Below are 21,452 nucleotides of genomic sequence, written 5' to 3'. Positions count from 1 at the left end.
TTAATTTTAATTTAAAAAATAAAATTTATTAAAAAATTTATATATAAAAACTTTAATAAAAATATTAACTTATGAAAAATAACTTTTTTTTTCAAGATAAGAGGTCATTTTCCTTGAAATGACTTTTTTCTTTTATTAAAAAATAAAAATTTTTTGTTAACTATATTTTCTTAATGTTTTAAATCTCAAAATATTTTTTACAAAAATATTTTTTTGAGACAAACAGAATTTAAGTTTAAACAGAGTAATTAGAATTTTTTTTTAATAATAAAAATAATGTATAAAAATAAATTAAATAATAAATATATAATTTATCTCATAAATATTTTAAAAAGAAAAAATTTAAGTAAATACTTGAAGTTGAACTCCTACAGCTTATAAATAAATTTATTGGATTGCAAAAAGGAAAAAAAAAAGGAGATATGTAAAAATTATTATTAGATTTTTGAATTTTTTTAAATATTAATTTATTTTTATATTAAAACATCATTATATTTTATAAAAATTAAATTATTTAATTCATATGTAAAAAAAATAGTTAATTAATTTATTTTATTTTTAATCAAATAGATTAAATAGCATGAGAGCTAAAATTATAGTAATTAAATAATATGTATATAATTAAAATTATGTAAATTTAAAATACAAATATTCAAGACATATAAATGAAATTTTTTGATAAAAAAATTAAAAATTTTGATTTTATAAAATATTAAAAAAAATTTAATTAAATAATTTTTAAATAATGATAAACTAATAAATTTTTTAAAATTGAGTAACTTAATAGTAATTTTTTGTATATATTAAGAGTTTAAGTAAATATTCCTAAATAATTTAAAAAATTTCAAGAGGTCTTGAAATAACTCTGCCTCTGGCTTTATTAAATATTTATAATGTTTAGTTTTTATTATTTTAATTATGTGTATTATTTAATTATTATAATTTTAAATATTTATATTATTTAATTTTTTAAAAAAATTAAAATAATTTAACCAACGATTTTTTCAAAGAAAAATTAAAATTTAATTTTAAATTTGCATTTTGTTGTAATTATTTATATTAATTTAATAATTAATTAAGATGTCAAAGGTTAATAATGATGAGAAATTAATGAGTTAATAATGATTAACGATTAGGATGAAAGTGTTTATAATATTTAAATTGAAAATCGATATAATTTTATAATCATCTAAAATTTTAATATAATATTTGTATTGATAATATTTTTTTTTATATCAATAACCTTTGTCCCATAAAATATCAATACCCTTTGTCACATAATTTTAATATTTTTTTATGATCATATTTTATAATCATCTAAAATTATAAAATATTTTATAATTTTTATAATTCTTTCCTCTTATAATTTTTATCCATTTTATTTTTTTATATTAAAAAAAATATTTTTTATTAATTTTTTAATTATATCAATCTTAAATATATTACATTTTATTAAATATTAATAAATATTTTGAAAATTTTTTAAATATAAAATAAAATTAAAGAGAATTATAATATTATTGTTAGGGGTGTCGTCGGTCGGTTCGGTTTGGTACTGAATCAAACTGACCAAAATCGATTTAACCAAATTTTTTTAAATTGTAAACTGAACCGAATCAAATAAGATATAAAATTAAATCGAACCGAACCAAATTGATTCTGTTCGGTTTGGTTTGAAATCAGTTTCTGATCTTTTCTCTAATTTCATTAAATTATACTATAATTTGGGTCTAATAAGAATCGATTTGAACCTAATATATTTAATTAATCATAAACTCCAATCAATTAATCATAAAATTCAAATTAATCAACAACTTCTAACCTAATATATTTAATCAAATATAATAGCTAAATTATCCCAAAAACCAGTTAGCTTAATTTCCAAATTAATTCTTTTGTTCACAAATTTGAAACTAACAGATCATCTGCTCCATATACAGGTTTCAAATTTCAGAGCAAAAGCGGAGATGAGATTCAATCAGCTTTAACTGAACATCAAAAGCCAACAATTTTACTCAGGAAATATAAAGTTCAAAATTTTCCCCAAATATAGAGGGAATTGTAGGAGGCGCAGAAATTGATCCAAACATACATCAAAAGGAGAATGGTGAACAATGAGAATCCACACCCAAATGCAATTCGGGGCAAAAATTTTCTATAAAACCATTAGAAAAATAAAAGAATGGAATCAATTGAATTTATCTTATAAGGATCAATAGTTTTCGCCTCTCCAAATAATAGAACCAAAGATAAAACGACAATCAATGACAATGTAAAGCGTTTGTTCATCTTCTGAAAATCTGCAGTGCGAAAGGGAATGTCCCACTGGGTGAGTGGATGGCCGTGGCTGCGGGACTGAAGACGCGAAGGATGGAGAGAAGAGACTCTGGCTGGCTTTCGCAAGTGGGTGGGTGGCTGCGGGACTGGCGACTGGGTGGGTGGGTGGGTGGTCGTGGCTGCGGGACTAAACTGAAGGACGAGAAAGGAGAAGGGACGAGAACGGTGAGGAGCCTCTTGCGGCCATCAGCGTGCTTCAACTGAGACTGAGGTTTGAGAGAGAGGGAGGTAGGTAGGTGGCTGGCTGTATGCGGGAGCAGGATGGAACCTGGAAAAGTGACGAAGTGAAGTGATATAACCCTATCATAAAAAGCAGCGTTTAAGGCTAATTCGGTCGGTTCGGTTCGACCGAACTATTTTATCTTCAAAATCGAACCGAACCGATCAATCCGAAATTTTTAAAAATTAAAATCGAACCAAACTGATTTTATTTTAAAATCGAATCAAATTATTAAATTGAATCGATTCAGTCGATTATTTCGGTTCTCACTGAACAGTGCTCACCCCGAATTATTGCCTAATAAAGTGATTGAGTATTAAGACATTATCCATAGAATAGGAGTTATAGTTATCCATATAAAGTTTTGTATTATATTTAAAATATAATTTCATTTGTAACAATATTCGATCTATATTCTTTGTACAAATAGGAATCTCATCAGACTTTTAGGTTTTACTTCTTCAATTTTTAATTTTTATTTCAAAAAGATAAAAATCACATTGAATTTATAATTAGGCATACTAATATTTTTTTAATTAATTTTATATTTTATTTAATATTGCTATTAATTTAAATATTATATAGAGATTATCAAGTTAATACACTCACTATCTTTTTTTAATAAAAATGAAATATATATTGCAAAAGTAGGAAATTAATCAGAAAAGTTGAAAATTCGAATATAAACTTATTGAATAATATATTTTTCATCGCTAAAACAAATTAGATTAAGTAAAAAATAATAACTATATATATATATATATATATATATATATATATATATATATTTCATAAAAATTATGGCATTTCTATTGTGGCCAATAATTCCTAAATAAATAAATGTCATGTCATTATAAAAAAAAAATGCTAATATGATATGTCTATTTAAAGAAACATACCATATTCTAACGTCATTTTCATATATAATTGCTAATAAATTTTATTTAAAAATTATAAAATTATATTATTTGCACTCACATATTTAATTTGGTGATAAATGCATCTGAATTTGATCTGGTGATAAATACATCTGAATAAATCTGAAATTTCGTTCTACTCCTCCAATCTCCGATTTCAATTTAAAAAAAATATATATTATTTTTCATGCTTTTAATTATTACTTCAATTTTATTATTTTTTTGACATCTCATTACTTTAAATGAAATTAGTGCCCAAGTGATGAAAAATATAATATATCATTCAAAATTTTGATGAAATGCATATAAAACGATCAACTCTTTTTTATTGTTTTATCACACAATAAAACTTAAAGAATCAATAATTTGCCTATCATAGAAACTCTTGCTACAAGATTAAATTTTCTATCGAATTATACAATGTAAATTTATATATCAAACTTTATTAAATTTTTAATTATAATATAGGGTTTTGGATTTCTTATTAATATTTCACACTTTAATATTACATATAATTATAAAAGTAAATTTATATTAAATTTTATATCGATTTGAAATAAATAATCTGTTCTTATAAAATTTTCTTCACATTGTTTTTTCAAAAATGAGTTTTTAGGGTGTTTTAAATTTCTCAATAAATTTTTTTATTTCTCTGACTCACGTTTTTGAATATTAAATGATTAAATAAATCTTTAAATTTTGGTTTAAGTAAAGTGTGATTAAACCCTAATCAATCAAAAAAGCAAATCGGAGAGCTTCTAAAAAATGCACGCAATAATACCCAAAACCCTAATAAACAAAACAAATTGGCCCCACCTCTTCCCCAAAAACCTGAAACGTGTCTACCATAATCATTGGAGTTGTATAGGAGGCGACCACGTGTTTTCCAGCTATACCTCCACGTCAGCACCACTCGAATAATTCCCCAACTGTTTCTGGTAATTTCAGAACGACCTTCCAGAAACTTCCGGGAATTCCTGGATAGAATTCATCGACACATTTACTGGCCAATATTAAGACACGTGTACACCCTCTCCCACGTGAGCATCCTACGTGGCATCCCCATTCGCCTGAAAATGATACGCCCCCCTTTTTATTGCTCGCTTTCTAAATTACTTCCTCCACCAAACTCCAGCTCACAACACCAAGCAATTTGGTCTTCGTTTCCTTTCTTCTTTTTCCTTCCTTTTCTTCTCTTTGCGTTTCTGCTCTGCTAGAAATGAATGGGGAAGGAACAGGGAGAGATGAGAGATTGAACATGGAGGAAATGGCAAAGGAAAAGTTTGTTTTTATGTGGGGATACCTTCCGGGAGCCTTGCCTCAAAGGGCGCCGATTTTGTCGCCGGTGGTTGTGCGGCCCGATGAATACACTTGGAAGGACGTTTGCGGCGGCGGTTGCGGTTTCGCTATGGCTATTTCTGGTACTTTCTTTTATTCAATTACTATAATTAGGTTCTATGTTTATAGATTTAAATTGTTTCGATTTAGTTGTTTCCCATTGTTTTATGGTTTCATGCTTTTAAATCCCTGGATTTGGGGAATGCCATTGTTTATTTGATAGAACAGGAGCTCCCCCCTCTCCAGACTAGGTACATTTGTTTACTGTTTGGTTGCTGAGGAAGTGTAAGGAAGGGATGGAAATTGGCTTTTTGACTGATGTATTTGCTGCTTCTTTGGTTTATACAAATTAAAGCTGAGATAAAGTAGAGATATTAAAATCGGTAGAAAAAGGTCTTTGCTTTGTTGGGTTCAAGTCAGTTACACACGGTCAGCTGTTTCTGTTGAAGGTTAAAATTAATGTGATTTAGTCATTTGATTCTCGGTGAAATTCAATTGCAGTTTTCAATATAAACAAATGTGTAACTTAGCATTGAATTTTTGTTGGATTTGATAGTTGTCTATAATATTACTTTGCACTAAAATTGTCTGTCAACTTTTAGTTGTCCTCTAATTTTATTGTCACTGGCCATAACCTATTTGCTTTCCATACTAGTAAGTTTGAGTTGCTTAGGATAGAATTGAGGGTGTAAACAATGCTTGGCTTTCTTTGCCTCCTTAAAAGTTAATTAAGCCTTGCTGTTTACTTTTCTAGTGAAATGAATATTCCTCCTTGATTTGGAAAATAGTGGTATTTTCACTTATTCTTCTCTTTTAATCAGAGTCTGGAAAGCTCATTACTTGGGGTTCAACAGATGATCTAGGTCAAAGCTATGTGACTTCCGGGAAGCATGGGGTAGTGCAGTGCTATATAATACTGCATTTTCACTTCATCTATATCTGTTTTTTCTTGAACTAACCTGCATTTTCTTCTTAATTTTATTATTAAGGAAATTCCTGAGCCTTTCCCTCTCCCAACTGAATCTTCTATCGTGAAAGCTGCAGCTGGTTGGGCCCATTGTGTAGCAGCTACAGGTAATGCTGAGGTTCTCGTTGTTTCTTCAAGGGCATAGAAAAAGCTTGATTAGTTTGTTTTAACTAATCTGATTTATCTATGACCCATATTTTTTTGGGTAAAAATCGTTCTTTGTGGACTGGTAAGCTCAGCACTTTGATTTGTTAAGCACAGATAGCGGAGAAGTTTACACCTGGGGTTGGAAAGAGTGTGTTCCCTCAGGGAAAGTATTTGGTGAATCATCTGTACCAGGGGCAGTGGAAAGGGATGTGATACCAAGGCAGAGTCCGTTTTTAACAGAGCAAGGTAGCTTTATTTTATTCTATACACACACACACACACACATGCACGCACATATAACAGTTAACTGTTTAAAGATTTGACTAATGCATGGAAAATAACTTGTGGCAGTGAGTCCTCGCTCTCAAGGCTCAAGATCTACTGGTGGAATTGATAGTCGTGGAATTGGAGATGAAAGTACGAAACGCAGGAGAATTTCATCTGTGAAACAAACTGCTGAAAGCTCATCTTCCAATGATGAGACACTTTCAGCGTTTCCATGTCTAGTAGCCTTAAATCCAGGGGTGAGGATTGCTACTGTTGCTGCTGGTGGCCGCCACACTTTAGCATTGTCAGGTACGTTCCGTCACAAAAGGGAGCTTTCTGACCCAGAGTTATGTTTTATAGTCCTTTCTCTCCAATATATGCAGCACGGATCTTGAAAATATGGAAGATCTTTTGTGTAAAGCAAGAAATTTGATGTATCCTAATTTTACCGAAGTTTCAGATATAGGACAGGTGTGGGGTTGGGGCTATGGAGGTGAAGGGCAACTCGGTTTGGGCTCCCGGGTACGCATGGTGTCCTCTCCTCATCCTGTACATTGTATTAACTCTTCCTATGGAAAAGATATAACTGGAGCACTTTCTCGAGGAGGCATGGCTTCAGAGGGACATGGTTATAGAGTTCCTGGAAGTTATATCAAGGGAATTGCCTGTGGAGGGCGACATAGTGCAGTAATCACAGGTGTGCATCCAATAAAGTAACCTTATTCAGGATCATTGGGGGTTTTTGATTCCTGAATATCCAAGTGGCTAAAGTTGAGGCATTTCGAATTATTTATTGACTGCTTACATAATGTAGTTTATTCATCTGCATTACCGATGAGTTTAGGATTGATAATAACTATTTATGACCTAATATGTTGGGTGATTAAACATATCAAGTGTTCCTTACCCTTATCCCATTACCTAGTTTCAATCCGGAACAAATATTGATATATCTTGTTTCCTCTTAATTTTTCTTGCATTTACAGATGCTGGAGCACTCCTCACTTTTGGCTGGGGACTCTATGGACAGGTACACTAGGGTACTATACTTTCAGCAGTGATTTTTTTTTTTTTTTTTTTTTTCTGTTCTGAATAATTTCTTGCACAACATGCAAATTTGTGCATGCATTTGTGCGTTTGAAGTTATCATCTCTGTTCAACATACATGACACTTGGTTATATGTTTATGCTACTCTTGGTTCTGTTCTTCTATAGCATCATCAACAAGGGTTTGTTTGGTATTGCTGTCAGAATTGCTATAGAAAAAATATTTTGTTAAAGATTTTAGTTAAAATATTAAAAATTGATTAGAATTAACTTTCCTTTAACAAGTTTTAGTCATAATCATACTAAAATAAGAAAACAACTTTTTCCAAACTATATTTTTTTTCTACAGCATCTAAATGATGCTTTTTCTAAAAGGCACTTTTGGCTCTAAACCATAATGCCGAACAGGCACTCTTAAATACTTCATCGATTACTGGAGTCTTTTGTTGAATATCAGGCCAATGTCTCACAACATTTTAGCTATTAATGAAGACTTCTAATGTTGTTGCGTGTCACATAAGTTTCTAGCCATGTCCTCTGGTATAGACCAAGCACCCAGCAATGACTAATTGACTTGAGCAAACATAAGTATTGGACACTGTGAAGACTATAAAATACTCAATAAATCCCAAAAAAAATCCATTATGAATTCTATAATTCAATTGTAAGTTTGTTAAGTCTTTTGATCTTTCATGGTTCTTGTTTTTTCTTTGCATAGTCATTTAAAGCATCACTGGAATGATGAATTGTGAGATCAGCCTCCTAAAGTGACCAATATGTGCTTGTTTATAGTATACCAATAATAATTGTTTGAATAGTGAAATGATATAATCAACCAACTGTTTTGCCTGTTCTTGGCATGGAAATTGTTTATCTTTTTGCTGCAAATATGAATTCTTGATTATCAAACTCAGTTGGTTAATTGTTTGAAGAGTGAAAATGATATAATCAACCAACTGTTTTGCCTGTTCTTGGCTTGAAAATTGTTTATCTTTTTGCTGGAAATATGAATTCTTGATTATCAAACTCAGATGGTAACTTTGGAATTGAGTAATCAATCTTCCTAAACTATATTTGTTCCAGCTGTAAACTTCTCCATTAGTTGCTTGTTCAAAATGTCAATCCTTTTTATCCTTGATTGACACTGGTTGGAGTTAACTTCTTCAGGGTCACAATGTAGGTAAAGTAGAAAAAGGTGGAGAATAAAGCACTGTAGATGTTGAAGATGAGGTTCATCTAATGAGGGATAATCTACTTTACTTCATTTAAAATGCTTCTCTCCTATTTTCTTGTGACTAATTTCACTGTTACACATTGTAGTACGTCATGAAATAAGGAGTAACATTAGTTTTGATATCCCATTGTTTTTGGCAAGTGTGGACAAGGGAGTACAGATGATGAGCTGAGCCCAATTTGTGTATCTGCATTGTTGGGCATACGGATAGAGGGTGTTGCTGCAGGCTTGTGGCACACTGTTTGCATTTCTGCTGATGGTGATGTTTATGCATTTGGTGGCAATCAGTTTGGGCAATTGGGCACTGGTACTGATCAAGCGGAGGTACAATACAAATGCCATTTTCCCTCCCTCAAAAGAATAATGAAAAAACATGATTCCATATCATGGTTTGATGACATGTTGATGTGCTTATATCATCTTCAAAGGAGGATGGGACCAATATGTTAAACATGTAGGGGACAAAATGCTGAAGTGGATTGTTGTTTACAATAAGTCATCAACTTTATTTTTGAATCAGATTGCGGCAAAGAATGTCTAGAATTATAAGAATTAGTACACTGGCATGTTTAATGTCACTGCTTCAGAGCCTATGCACGTAATTAAAAGATTACACAATTTCTTATTGCTATTTCTGCACTATATTTGAGATCATCATTACTGTTTATTGAAGCTTTGCCGTAGCCCCTATGTTAACTAATATTTTAATCATGTGCAAGTTTTTGCAATTAACTTTCACAAATTTATTGAATTTGTAAACCAGACTACACCCAGGCTCTTGGATGCTCCTTGTTTGGAAGATGCACATGCAAAAATTATCTCTTGTGGAGCTCGTCACACTGCTATAATCACAGGTATGTAAACCATATTCAACAAATCTTCCATATCTATTCTTTTCGCGACACTAAATCCACAAACATTTCATTTAGTGCACATTTACACTTCATTTAAATGTTATTATTATTTTGAGTGCACATGCTCCTGCTTTAAAACACCCGGCAACTGAGATTGGGGGAGAGCTGGGCTTTGGGTTGGGTGATGCACTGGACATGTCCATAATCAACGGATGATGGTTGTTTGAAATCCAATTTCTCTTCTTCCATCTTGTCAGCAAGAAACTTTCTGAGTGTCAGCATCTTGGTCAAGGAAAAGCAAAAGTCCGAATGAAATAAAAATTGTAATTTGATGATTAGGAGGAGTAAGAGTGGCAGTGCTTAAAATGTTTATTATGCCATGAGAGACATAGCTTAGAAGGATTGAGCTGATCAATCTCTGGTTTGAAGAGGAATATGCAGTAACTGGTTTGAACTCTGAATTAGGAGTTTAGAGGACCAACTGAGAGAACTAATTGAGAGATTATAGGCGAAGGGACAACTATATAAGTTGTCTCAATAGTTTCAACATGCAAGGCCTCCTTCATTCCTTTATCCTTTTATTCCCATTTAAAAGCAGTACTGGAATTCTTTTTAAGCATTTCATAAATTTGATGCCTAACTATCTACTTTTGTTTCTTGAAGAGGACGAGAAAGTGTTTTGCTGGGGGTGGAACAAGTATGGCCAGGTATTATGCTTAATACTCATCAAATATTAAATCTCAGGAGCATCTAGAACCATTTTGGATTAATTTCATTTATGTGCCTAATGAAAACCTAAATAAGGCGGTTTACTTTGCAAGTTAGTTGATGGAGAAACCAAGTTTGCATTATTCTGTCCCCAGTACATATTGTGGCTTGCATATGTAATGTATGAGTTGGGTTCCGCTATTCCCATCCCACCTGCGCCTTCCTGTTAATAAAACTAGTGTGGAGGAAGGCCTGGGGTGGGTACAAATTGCATCTGATGATAACTTTTAACTGGGTTTGTGTGACAGCTTGGATTGGGTGATGTAATTGACCGCAACATTCCTTCGCCAGTTACTATAGAGGGTTGTGTCCCTCGAAATGTGGCATGTGGCTGGTGGCATACCCTACTTTTGGCCGAATCACCTGCTTGAGTAGCTGACCTGTACAAGCCATGGCACAGTTTTGTTAGGTTAGGTATTCTTCTAATTGATGTCAGTGTTAATGTATATGTATATACAATAACTAGAATACATATACATATGCTAGTTCTCATTCTTCCTTGGTTCAGGTTCACCTAGTTAGTTTCTTTTAACATTTTTATAAGAGCTATATTTGTAATTCAGATGTAAAACATAATGTAGGTCCATTGTGTACATATTTTCGCAGAATTTAAAACTTAAATGTAATCAGATATGTAACAAAGCTAATTGTTATTGCGTGTTGGCTGTTCTGAAGTTTCTTAGCTAATGCAAGTCGAATGTGCATATTCAGACTGCAGTTGTGTTCTTCATAAAATTGATGTTGTCCCTTGTTTCCTTGGACAAGTACTTCATATGGTCCTTTCCCAATTGAAAATCTGAATCACAGACATAAGTACATCATAGTAGGATTTGGAAAAATCCAGACCGCTGATAATTTTTAAGAAATTGATTTGAGACTTCAGAAAATAAATTTGTATGCATTTTTTTTTGTTCTAATTTCATATGAAAACAGATAAATTACTCTGAATTCTTGTTGAGATAGCAACTTAGAGTGTGCCCTGATTATAGCTGTCCTTCTAGTCTAGTTCCATGTATTACAATACAATCATTTTACAGTTGAACGATTAAACTTTGCAAAAGCTGTGAAAGCAATGGTTGAACTATGATTATATGGTACTTAGAGGCTAAGTAAAGGTCAGTTTAGTGCCCCTATTCGGCAATACTAGCTGTTTTAGTAGTTGTTAGTAGTTATTAGCTAACTGTTGCAAAGAGTAGCATTTTCATGATCTAAATATTATTTTCAAAATTTACCGAATAAAACTTAAGGATTGTGAACCATGGAAAATGGAGATGCATATGATACAATGAAAGTCACACTGTTCCATTATTCATATGAAAGTCAGAACGCCAACAAATAGTCTTGTGATGCAGAACCCCAGATGATGCAGCTTACGATGAGAAACAGAAACCAGGAGAGGAAACAAACATACAAAGACTACACCCATGCATCACATATGGCACAAATCAATTTAGAATTCCTTATTTTCAGGAGGCCCAGGAAAACCACCCCAAATAGGATAAAAATATGTGCATCCAGAAAAAAAAAAAAAAAAAAAAAAAAAGAAAGTAGGATTCTTTTCCATCAGTACGTAAATAGCACTAATTTGATTGTAAAATGTTGCGTGATCAACTCATCAATCCTGCCAAGTAACGGAAGAAGGAAAACAAGAGAGAATTAATATCAAAGCATATAACCTCGATGAGAAGAGACGAGAAAATAAAAGAAATGCTCACCTTGAAAATCTACGACGGTTTCACTATACGTATAATATTATAGAGGGTATGTGACGCACTTTGTCAAAATCCTCTCCTACTCCATTTATGACTTTAACCCTTGTAGTGAACTCTTGTGTCATGCATCTGAGAACCAATTTCCGAACAGTAGAGATAAATTTCAATCCTTCAGGAATCATCCTCAGTTTCCTTAGATAACTTAAAGATAAATCCCTGAGACATGGCAGTGCACCTTCCTCTATTCGCCATTCTTCTAATGCATCTATCCCTGAAACATTAAGACTCTCAAGTTGAGGAAACCCGTGAACAGTGCATACCATTACAGACCCTTCATATGACTCCTCCCCCAGATCCAGAAACCTCAGATTAGGCAGCTTCTCTAGAACACCCATCGGATCTTTCTTCAATCTAGAATTGCTCAATCTTAACTTGGCAAGGCTTCGTGGCAAGCATTCCAAATTGTGGAGAGAAGAATATGGATCTTCTGGTATGATTCCATTTAACTCCAATTTGGTTAATTGATGGCAATCAGAAAGTGTTTCCAAGCTTGGAAATGAACTTCCTTTTAACATATGCATCTTCAAGCAACAAAGACGTCCCAATCCGAAAATGGGAGATCTTAGAACAAGCTCAGCTTCTTCTATTCTCTGAAACTTTACTCCTAAGTTTCGAAGATTAGTCAAATTGAATAGTGCATCTCTTCTAATTAGACTCTTAGCTTGTATCCACTTCAGAGTCTCTAGATTTCTTAATGTATCTAAAAGATACTTGCATAAATCATCTGCATCACTGTCCAATAACAGATGTCTCAAACATTTTAGTTTCCAGACTACATCATGCAATTTCCACGCTGAAACATAATGAACATCCCAATGAACTTCTCGTAAATCGAGTGTGTGTAAACTCTTCAAGTAGCCAATGGGTGAAGGCAATGGTGTCAGTCGTGTGACTAAGTTTGATAAATATGTGCATTGCAATGTGGTGTTTCTCATTCCAAGATATCTCAAATGAATCAGATTGCCAATTTCTCTAGGCATGTAACTCTCTTTTAGAGACATGTTTTCAAGATTTAAGACTCTTAGCAGTTTAAAATTCTTGAAAATGAAAATTACTTGATCTTTTCTCATTGAATATCCAACAACCTTCTCTGGGACGAGGTAGATGAGAGAACGAAGATGTGGATCAAAGTCTTCTGTGGGAAGAAAGAATTTCTTGTGAATGGCAATTCTGCGAGACTTGGTCATTGCAGCTGCTGCTAAGTCCTGTTGATGCTTAATAACTCCAAGAAAGCTTTCTTCTCTTGCTTTTGAAACACACATATCTCTCATAAGATCATGCATGCGGCAGGATTTGATGCCAACTCCAGTGTGATCTCTTCTACTCACTTGAACCATACACCTATTTGCAAGCTCTTCCAAGAATTGTTCGCCTACATCTTCCATTGTTTCATCTCCTTCTCCTCTCAATGGCTGTCGCACAACACCTTCAGCTATCCACATCCGAATGAGTTTCTTCTTGTCAATTTCCGAGTCTTCCGGAAATTGGGAAAGATAGAGAAAGCATGGTTTTAGCCAAAACGGCAACTCTTGGTAGCTTAAAGCTAATATCCAATCCACTCCTGCACAGTGATTATGCAGTTGCAGCTTGATGAATTGTGTATTGATGTCTTTTTGCACCATCTTCCATTCCTTCAAGGACTTGTTAGCCAACAACCCTCCAAGCACAGCAATTGCTAGAGGTAGTCCTCCACATTTTCTCACCATCTCCTTCCCTATTCTCTCGAATTCTGGCGCATAACCTCGCTCGCTGGCAATATCTTCCAGAAATGCTTTCCGGCTGAGAAGTTCCCATCCCTCTTCGTTAGTAAAAAATGGTGGTTCCACCGGCGAGCTCCATGGATCAGCATACAAAGCAACTTCTTTGATCCGGGTTGTGAATAAAACTTTGCTTCCTTTCTTCCCTTTTGGGAAAGCAAATTTTAAACTGTCCCATGCTTCTTCTTTCCAAATATCATCAAGAACCACCAAGTATCTCTTCTCCTTCAATAGATTTCTAAGTGTTCTGATCAACTCTTCCTCTTCTTTCAAGCTTCCCATATTCTCCCATTTAATTCCAACTTCCCTCAGGATTCCAAGCAAAACATCTCCTCTTGAAAATTGCTGAGATATGAAAGCCCATGACAAACAATCAAAGTGTTTCTTGATATCAACTCGATTATATACATGCTTGGCAAGAGTTGTTTTGCCGAGTCCTCCCATGCCCACTATGGAAACAACTCGGAGTCTGTCATCCTCTAGCATCAATTGATCCAAAAGTTCCATAGTTGTACTCTCTAATCTGATAACATGCTCATCCTCATCATACGGGGTGGTTCTCCTCAGTCGCCGCCGCAGCTCAGTGGCAGAACTAGACCCATCTACTTCAACAAATTTGATGCCATAAGTCTGCATGCTGGTGGCGATGTCCCCAAGCTTATTTCTGATGGAGTTAATTTGTTGGCCAATATCATGGAGTTGGGGAGCCTTGGCGATCATACAGGTAGAGTTCTTGATGCGTCCAAAAGATCCGACTTGTGTTCTTGGAATGGTGAGGAGGAAGGTGTCAATGGCATCATCTGCATCATAAGCAAGATCTCTGATTTCTGATACCCAGTTGCGAATACGTTCATCTTGGTCTTTTTTGCAGTCTGCATCTTGCAAGAAGCACTGCATTCGCTTCAATTCAGCTTGTAATCGCTCAACTTCATCTCTTACATTAGAAAGAAAGGCTGCCTCTTGGATTAGCAAGTTGGAAATTCTCTCAACGGCAGTGGAAACTATTGTATCTGCCATCTTTCTTCCAGCCTAGAGGAATTGTGAACTGAAAATATTTTGCTGGGTACAATTACGTCTACAATGGATTAGCTTTTTAGCTGATAAGCATATGATAAGAGAATAACAGAATACCAAAATACTACCAAAACTCCATAAGAGGATAAGGTGAGTATTCAGACATTCTTTCTAAAAACTCGGACCGAATCCTATCCTAAAATCTAGCTCTTATAAACTAGGAGATCTGATCCTAATTAAATACGGTGTACTAATTCTATCAGCAGTCTGTCACAGTCTTCAAATCTTATGTGTTTCTAATATGGGCAAAATTTAATTACATGCGAAATTAATTTACTCTCCTTCCAATTTTCAAAAGTATATTAATTAATTTTCCTATCAATTTTAATCACTAAATAATTTACTATTTAATCGTTGTAATATAAAAAAATTTATTAATTGATTTTTTAATTTTATAAAAATATATATTAATTAATTTTTTGTATTAAAAATATTTTAAATTTTTTTTATAATATTTAAAAAGTCAAAATAGATAAAATAATTAATTAATAAAATTTTTAAAAATATTACAGATATTTTAATATATTTTTTAAAATATAAAAATTAATTAATAAATTTTTTATAATATATAAATTAAATAATAATTTAAAAAAGACAAAGGGAAAGAAGGGAGGGAATTAGATTCCGCTATATGATATCTATTTTATTTATGTAAAGTAAGGTTTTCCTTTTTTTCTTTTTTGCTTTTGTTCTCAACTTTGCCTTTCTTGATTCCTTGCTAAGAACAAGGGCAACATATTTTAGTTTACTTGTTAAATAATCCTAGAATTTCTTCATATATATATATATATATATATATATATATATATATATAATGGAAGCCCTAGTTTCAAGCTAACCGAGTTATTCCATCTTTAAAAATCTTATAACTTTTTATTATAAATGTTAATCTATTTATTTTTCTCAGTTTCCTATTAAAAAAAGTTATTATTTTTTTGACAAATAAACTTATTATTTTATATTATTTTCGACAAAAGTGTATGCAGGAAATCAGATTGAGACAACTCTTCTCTTCCCCTTCTTTTCTCTCGTTTTGCTCTTTCCATTTAGGGTTTTAGACCCTCTCACCTACCGCTTAATCGGTTGTCCTTTGTCCGGAGTCCTCTGCCCCTCCAGGTAAGGGACAGCCTTTCGTCTTCTAACCCGGCAGTGGGTTTCCCTTCCCACCGTCGGGTTGGATTGTATGATATGTTTTTGGTAGTGCTTTCGGCCTGTGCTTCAAGATAGAGGGTTTCTAGAGTTCTGCCTTTCCTTTTTTTTTTTTTTTTTCCGTTTGCGTGGGTTGGTGTTCTTATTTTGTTTGTATAGGTTCAAAGTTGTAAATCTGGGTTCTTTCTTTGTTTTTATTGGGCGGATGGAAAGGGCTCGTGGAGATTCATAAGATCTCCAAAGGCACGAGTGAGATGTCGAAGAGTTATACCTCATTCTTTGCGTCGCCAGCAACGATCTGTTCTCCTCCATGGTTTCTTGTTCTTGCTCTTGTTTAGAGTCTACTAGCCTGTTTTTTCCTTCTTGTTGATCTGCGCATGCTTTCCTTTGCTCCACTGGCCTCCTACGCCAGCCACATGTATGTTGATATCTCACAAAAGCGACCGATGGTGGACAGCATCGATCTGCTCAGCTCTTGATGTCTAGATTGAGCTTATTGTTTGGACTGGGCCTAGTGGGTAGAACCCGTAGCGTATCCTTCGTTTCTGCTTTGAATCTTTATATCAAGTTTTTGTAATTGAGTTTAGCCCATTTTCAATGAATGAAAATTCCAAAAAAAAAAAAAAAAGAAAAACCTAGATTGAGATCATCCGAATGAATGTCATCTCTTTTGCATCCATTCATGGTTCCTTCTTGTGTACTTTGATATTGAATTGTGGCAAATGCAGTAAACTAGGGTCACCCATAGAATGCAAACGATTCATACAAATTGGTTTGCTTTGTTGTCTTTAAATAGTCGATTTAAATCCGAGTTTTAGTACTAAATTGGGGCTTGAAAACTTCCTGAGCATTTGCTGCGACTGCACAATCCTCAACATTGTAAATACGAATCAAAACTTAGGATAAAAAGGAAAAATGGACGGTTTCTAAAACCAATTAACCAATTATGGGAGTCAATACAAACACCTATATCAACTCAATCTTAAATATTAATTATCAACAACAAAATCTCCGAGAACAGGAAAGGAGCCTCAAGAAGGGAATAAAAGAGCAAAATTGTGCTCACCATAAGATATTAGCAGGCAACTCATACTACCTAGTTAGCTCTGGGTGTTGCCCATTCCACTCGAAGGATTAGATTGTCATAACCATATCCATTAAGCTTGTTGATAGCCCTCTCTGCATCTTCCTTGTTTACAAAGTTCACAAAACCAAAACCTCTGCTGACACCAGTCTTCTGATCAATAGCTACATAAACTCGGCTCACAGGACCAAATGTACGGAACAGTTCAAGCAAGTCAGGTTCCCTAGTATCCTCTGATAAGTTGGTGACACGAACTGAATTCTCTTCATTCCTGCGCCTCATATCTGATCCACCGGTTCTTTCCGCACCTGCTCTCATGCTTGGTGGCACATAAGCACCCTTGGTGGCTCCAGCAGCTGCAGCAACAGTCTCCGATGCTGCTGGTTTATCAATGAAGCCTTCAGGCTGTGGAGCAAGATCCTTGTAGGGGCATCGTGATGTCCAGTGGTCACCTTTCTTACCACAAGTTCTGCACACCATGAGAACAGCACCACCTTTGCCCAACTGAGCCAAGTTATCCCCAGGCAACTTAGTTTCTTCCACTTTGGCACCTGTTGGCATGTCCATATTAGAACCAAGATAATGAATAGCATATAATAACAAAAACTATCATCAGTAAGTGATGGCTGCAATCAAAGAATTATTTTGGATCAGATGCTTTGCCAAAGCAAGCATATGATAACTACCGGATTAAAACTTGTATTAAAAACCAAAATAACTGAATATTAAGTGGTGTAGATATTTAAGTAGAATAAGCTGTCACATCGCACATTAGAAGGTCACAGGTTCAACCGCACTTCCGATGATGTGTTATCAAAGTGAAGATGATATTTCCAAGGTAGTGACATCATACCATAAATACTACCCATTTGATCCTCTAGTGAAGGAACTAAAGCATATTAATTTCTATCGAGGAAGGAACTAGAAAAGCAACAGATCCACAGATATATCATGCAAAAACTGAAATGATACTGCTATTGCATATTAAGTAGATGCTAGCAGCTAGACATAAATGGCAACATATTCCAAGCAGCATTTGCTCTGAATAAACTCAGCTAAAACATAGTGACAATACAACAAAATTATAAGAGAGAAGCTTATACAAGGACCACTAGCAACTATGAGACAGAACATTATATCGATACAGTTGATGACCGAAAACTGAATCCAGAATTCTTGTCAACCATAAAAGTCACCAACAGAATACTACTTTCAGTGGTGTACCGACCATTCTCATCCAAAACAGCCATATGGCAACATGTGAGTGGCTCATTGGCCACCGTCACCAAATAACCATCCAAATCCTAATGCAAGACTGAACATTTTACAGATGTGGTTGACGGCCTAATAGTGAAACCAGAATTTCAGTTCACCAAGAAATGCCATCAACAGGAAACTACTTTTGGTGAGCTTACTGACCATTCACATAAATCAACACCCTCAAGGCAATATGTGATTGGCTAATTGGCCACCATTAGTCCATTACTAAATAAAACATGCAAAATTTAACACAGCAAAGATAGAAAAGAACAGTAAATTGCAGCAAAGCAAGACACAAAATAATAGCAATAAATTGACACGTACAATCCTACTGTTGTGCAAAATTCATATACATATCCGATGTAGTTGATAATATAAAAAGTGAAACCAGACTTCTAGTTCACCATTAGTTGTCACCAACATATAATTTGGGTGAGCTTACTGACCATTCACATCAAATAACAGCCACAAGGCTAATATGTGATTGGCTAATTGGTCACCATAACCAAATAATACATTGAAGTCCTAAGGAAGTAAAATCAAAGAAGATAACCCAATTAAAGACAAAAAGAAACACCACAGAGAAAACAGGAAAAAAACCACAGACTCCCAATTATATAGAGTAAAATGCTTAAACAAGACAAGTTAATGAATACATGTAAAAGCATGTTATCTCAGCACAAGTTTTGTGTAAACTGTAAAAAGCATTCACTTCCAAAGTAGCTGCTTTTCATAGAAACAATTGCGCTCACGAAAACATAGTTCCACTTCGTCTATGCAATAATATCCCAGTTCCTGCTTCTGTAATATAAACTAATTATTCTTCTCACGTACAACAAGAAATTCCAATACACTAATAGTCTGATACACAAAAGGACCAGATAATTAACCAAATCTCCTTTTAACTTTCTCACATTTCTCAACCAAATTGAAATCAACATTAAGTCGACCAATCAGATTAACAAAGATCACAGCTTTCACAATTTCCTACATTTTTCATAAAAGCATCCAGATACCCAATTATCATCACGTCAAAACTAATATTTAATGCATCAAATCCTATTCAACACCATAAAATCAACACTTTTGCTGCACAAAGCAGCGAGAAAGACCAAAAGGAAAGCCTAAATAAATTGAATTTGCCTACCTCACCTTTCAAATCCATCAAAACAAAAACAATAAAATAAAACCAAATAATATGTAGAAAGGTACCTGGAGCCCTAGGTCTTTCGAGCAGGATCTCCTCAGTGGAAACCATAGTAAGCCTACTTCCAACATCCTCATGAACGGCGTCTCCAAACTTAGCCCAATTTCTGCGCTCCACAGCTCTTTTACTCAACCTAGCCTTTGCTAGCTTCCGAACACGGGTGGCAGTAGTGATCTTAACCTTATTGCCATCGTCATTGAACTTGTATTCGATTACCTTCTTAATCCCGTTCTCGTCGGGGCCGATTACTTGTTTGGGAGGCAAGAGGAAGTCCAAATCCTCACCGTCGTCCTCGTCCAGCTCACCCCACCGGATTGGCTTGGTTTGGTTTAGAGAGGATTTGTCGAGAAACATGGCTAGGGCGGAGAGATCTCAGGGTTTATTGAGCTGAGTTGACCGGTTGTGGTGGCTATAGGATTTCCAAGCAAAGCCGCGAAGTGGAAGTGGAAGCAGGGAAACTGATAAAAAGTAGGGTTTCGTACCCTTTAACACTGGGCCGGATTTGGTCTTTAGGCCCATTATAGTCCGGACTGGGCCAGACTGTATTCATATTTTTCATTTTAGGTAAGTAGTACCGGTTCAAATGAAAAAAATTAATTTAATTAAATTAATTTAAAATTTTAATTCGATTTGATTTGATTTTTATTTTTAAAATTTTTAATTGAATTTTAGTCAGAAAAAAATCAATAAAACTTAATTAAATAATAATAATATATTATTTTTAATAATATAAATAGATTAGATCATAAATAAAATTGAGATATTTTAATTAAATTTTAAAATATTAAAAATAAAGTGTAAAAAATAAAAAGTTTAACAGATCAAATCGAATCAAATTAAACTGAATTATAAAGATTTGATTCAAATCGATTTTCATTCAAAATCAATTTAGTTTTCATAAATAATAAAATTTTAATTTTCGATTTCTACAAATCAGTTTAGTTTTTAATCGAATTGATCGAATGCTAACCCCTAATTTAAAATACTCATAGTATGAATATTTTAATATATGAAAACTTACTACTTAATGTATGTAGTATGCAGAAATTTATCAATTAATCCGTTAATTTTGAAAGTTATATTAGAATAAGGTTTAAAAGATATACTAATTACTCTATTTAGGGATGGCAACGGATCGGGTATTTTCGGATACCCGATCCGACCGAACCCTAATATAACGGATTTGGATAGTTATAATCGGGTTTGGAATGGGTTCAGATTTTAAAAATAATACCCGTTGGGGGTTCGGATAGGATTCGGGTTTTATGTACAAGTTACCCACTACCCGAACCCGTTTATATAAATAATTAATTTAATATAAAAAATATATTTTACAATAATGTTTATAAATTTTTTTATATATTTTTATTTAAAAATTTAAATTTAAATATTCTTTAGAAATATTATATTTTTTAAATAAAAATTATTAATGAAAAATATTTTTTTATACAAATTATTAATTAAAATATATAAGATTAAACGAGTTCGGGTTTTATTCGGATAATAATAATCGGATTTAGAACGGATTTGGATAGTTTAAATTAATTTTTAATCGGGTTCGAAAAGGGTTCGAATATTAGTAATATAAATCGAATTCGGGTTCGGGTAATTCAATTTTCGCGGGTACCCTATCCGTTTACATCCCTACTCTATTCATTAGTTTTACTCGTTAAATATGTATCAATATTTATATATGAAAAAACTTATTAATAATTAATTTCTCAATTTTAAAGTATATTAAAATATTTTTCATATTTTAAAAAAATTGATTATTTCTCTTATATTTAATTCATTTCATTTTTTTTCTATTATTTTATGGTCAAAATTAATAAAAATATTAATTAATATATTTTTTTAAACCTTAAATATATTTTTTAAAATTAAAAAAATTAATTAATAAGTTTTTTAACACCATAAAACCTCAACAATAATTTTTTTTTTCTTTTATACATCAATTTCATAAATCAAATTTAATTATTATATTTCAATACTTGATATTTGAAAGCGTGTTACGGAGTGTATCAACTAAAGTAGGTCTTTTTTACTTTTGAAT

The 21,452-nt window shown here is 33.3% G+C and overlaps 3 protein-coding genes across 4 annotated transcripts; 1 reads left to right on the top strand and 2 right to left on the bottom strand.

Annotated features, from left to right (window-relative positions):
- Window positions 1-4,587: 4,587 nt before the first annotated feature.
- LOC110624059 (ultraviolet-B receptor UVR8) lies at window positions 4,588-10,770 on the top strand. Of its 2 annotated transcripts, none has more exons than XM_021769130.2 (11): window positions 4,588-4,895; window positions 5,634-5,707; window positions 5,802-5,886; window positions 6,041-6,172; window positions 6,278-6,502; window positions 6,654-6,890; window positions 7,180-7,223; window positions 8,616-8,798; window positions 9,238-9,328; window positions 9,992-10,035; window positions 10,345-10,770. In XM_021769130.2, the coding sequence occupies exons 1-11, from the start codon at window positions 4,694-4,696 to the stop codon at window positions 10,465-10,467; spliced, it is 1,440 nt and encodes a 479-aa protein (XP_021624822.1). In that variant the 5' UTR covers window positions 4,588-4,693; the 3' UTR covers window positions 10,468-10,770. The 2 variants fall into 2 exon arrangements, with proteins under 2 accessions (XP_021624822.1, XP_021624821.1); XM_021769129.2 differs by having other exon boundaries at window positions 6,648-6,890.
- Window positions 10,771-10,913: 143 nt separating this feature from the next.
- LOC110624436 (probable disease resistance protein At1g58602) lies at window positions 10,914-15,014 on the bottom strand. The gene is made up of 2 exons (XM_021769573.2): window positions 11,812-15,014; window positions 10,914-11,717 (listed from the first exon to the last, which is right to left on the bottom strand). The coding sequence occupies exon 1, from the start codon at window positions 14,640-14,642 to the stop codon at window positions 11,835-11,837; it is 2,808 nt and encodes a 935-aa protein (XP_021625265.1). The 5' UTR covers window positions 14,643-15,014; the 3' UTR covers window positions 10,914-11,717; window positions 11,812-11,834.
- A 1,737-nt stretch (window positions 15,015-16,751) lies between these two features.
- LOC110625002 (eukaryotic translation initiation factor 3 subunit G) lies at window positions 16,752-19,859 on the bottom strand. The gene is made up of 2 exons (XM_021770479.2): window positions 19,405-19,859; window positions 16,752-17,483 (listed from the first exon to the last, which is right to left on the bottom strand). The coding sequence occupies exons 1-2, from the start codon at window positions 19,751-19,753 to the stop codon at window positions 16,945-16,947; spliced, it is 888 nt and encodes a 295-aa protein (XP_021626171.1). The 5' UTR covers window positions 19,754-19,859; the 3' UTR covers window positions 16,752-16,944.
- Window positions 19,860-21,452: the final 1,593 nt, after the last annotated feature.

This window comes from Manihot esculenta, chromosome 10 (genome assembly GCF_001659605.2).
Source record: "Manihot esculenta cultivar AM560-2 chromosome 10, M.esculenta_v8, whole genome shotgun sequence".
Lineage (NCBI taxonomy): Eukaryota > Viridiplantae > Streptophyta > Magnoliopsida > Malpighiales > Euphorbiaceae > Manihot > Manihot esculenta.
Note: the sequence above shows the minus strand (reverse complement) of the source record. Positions and strands in the feature narration are given on the sequence as shown.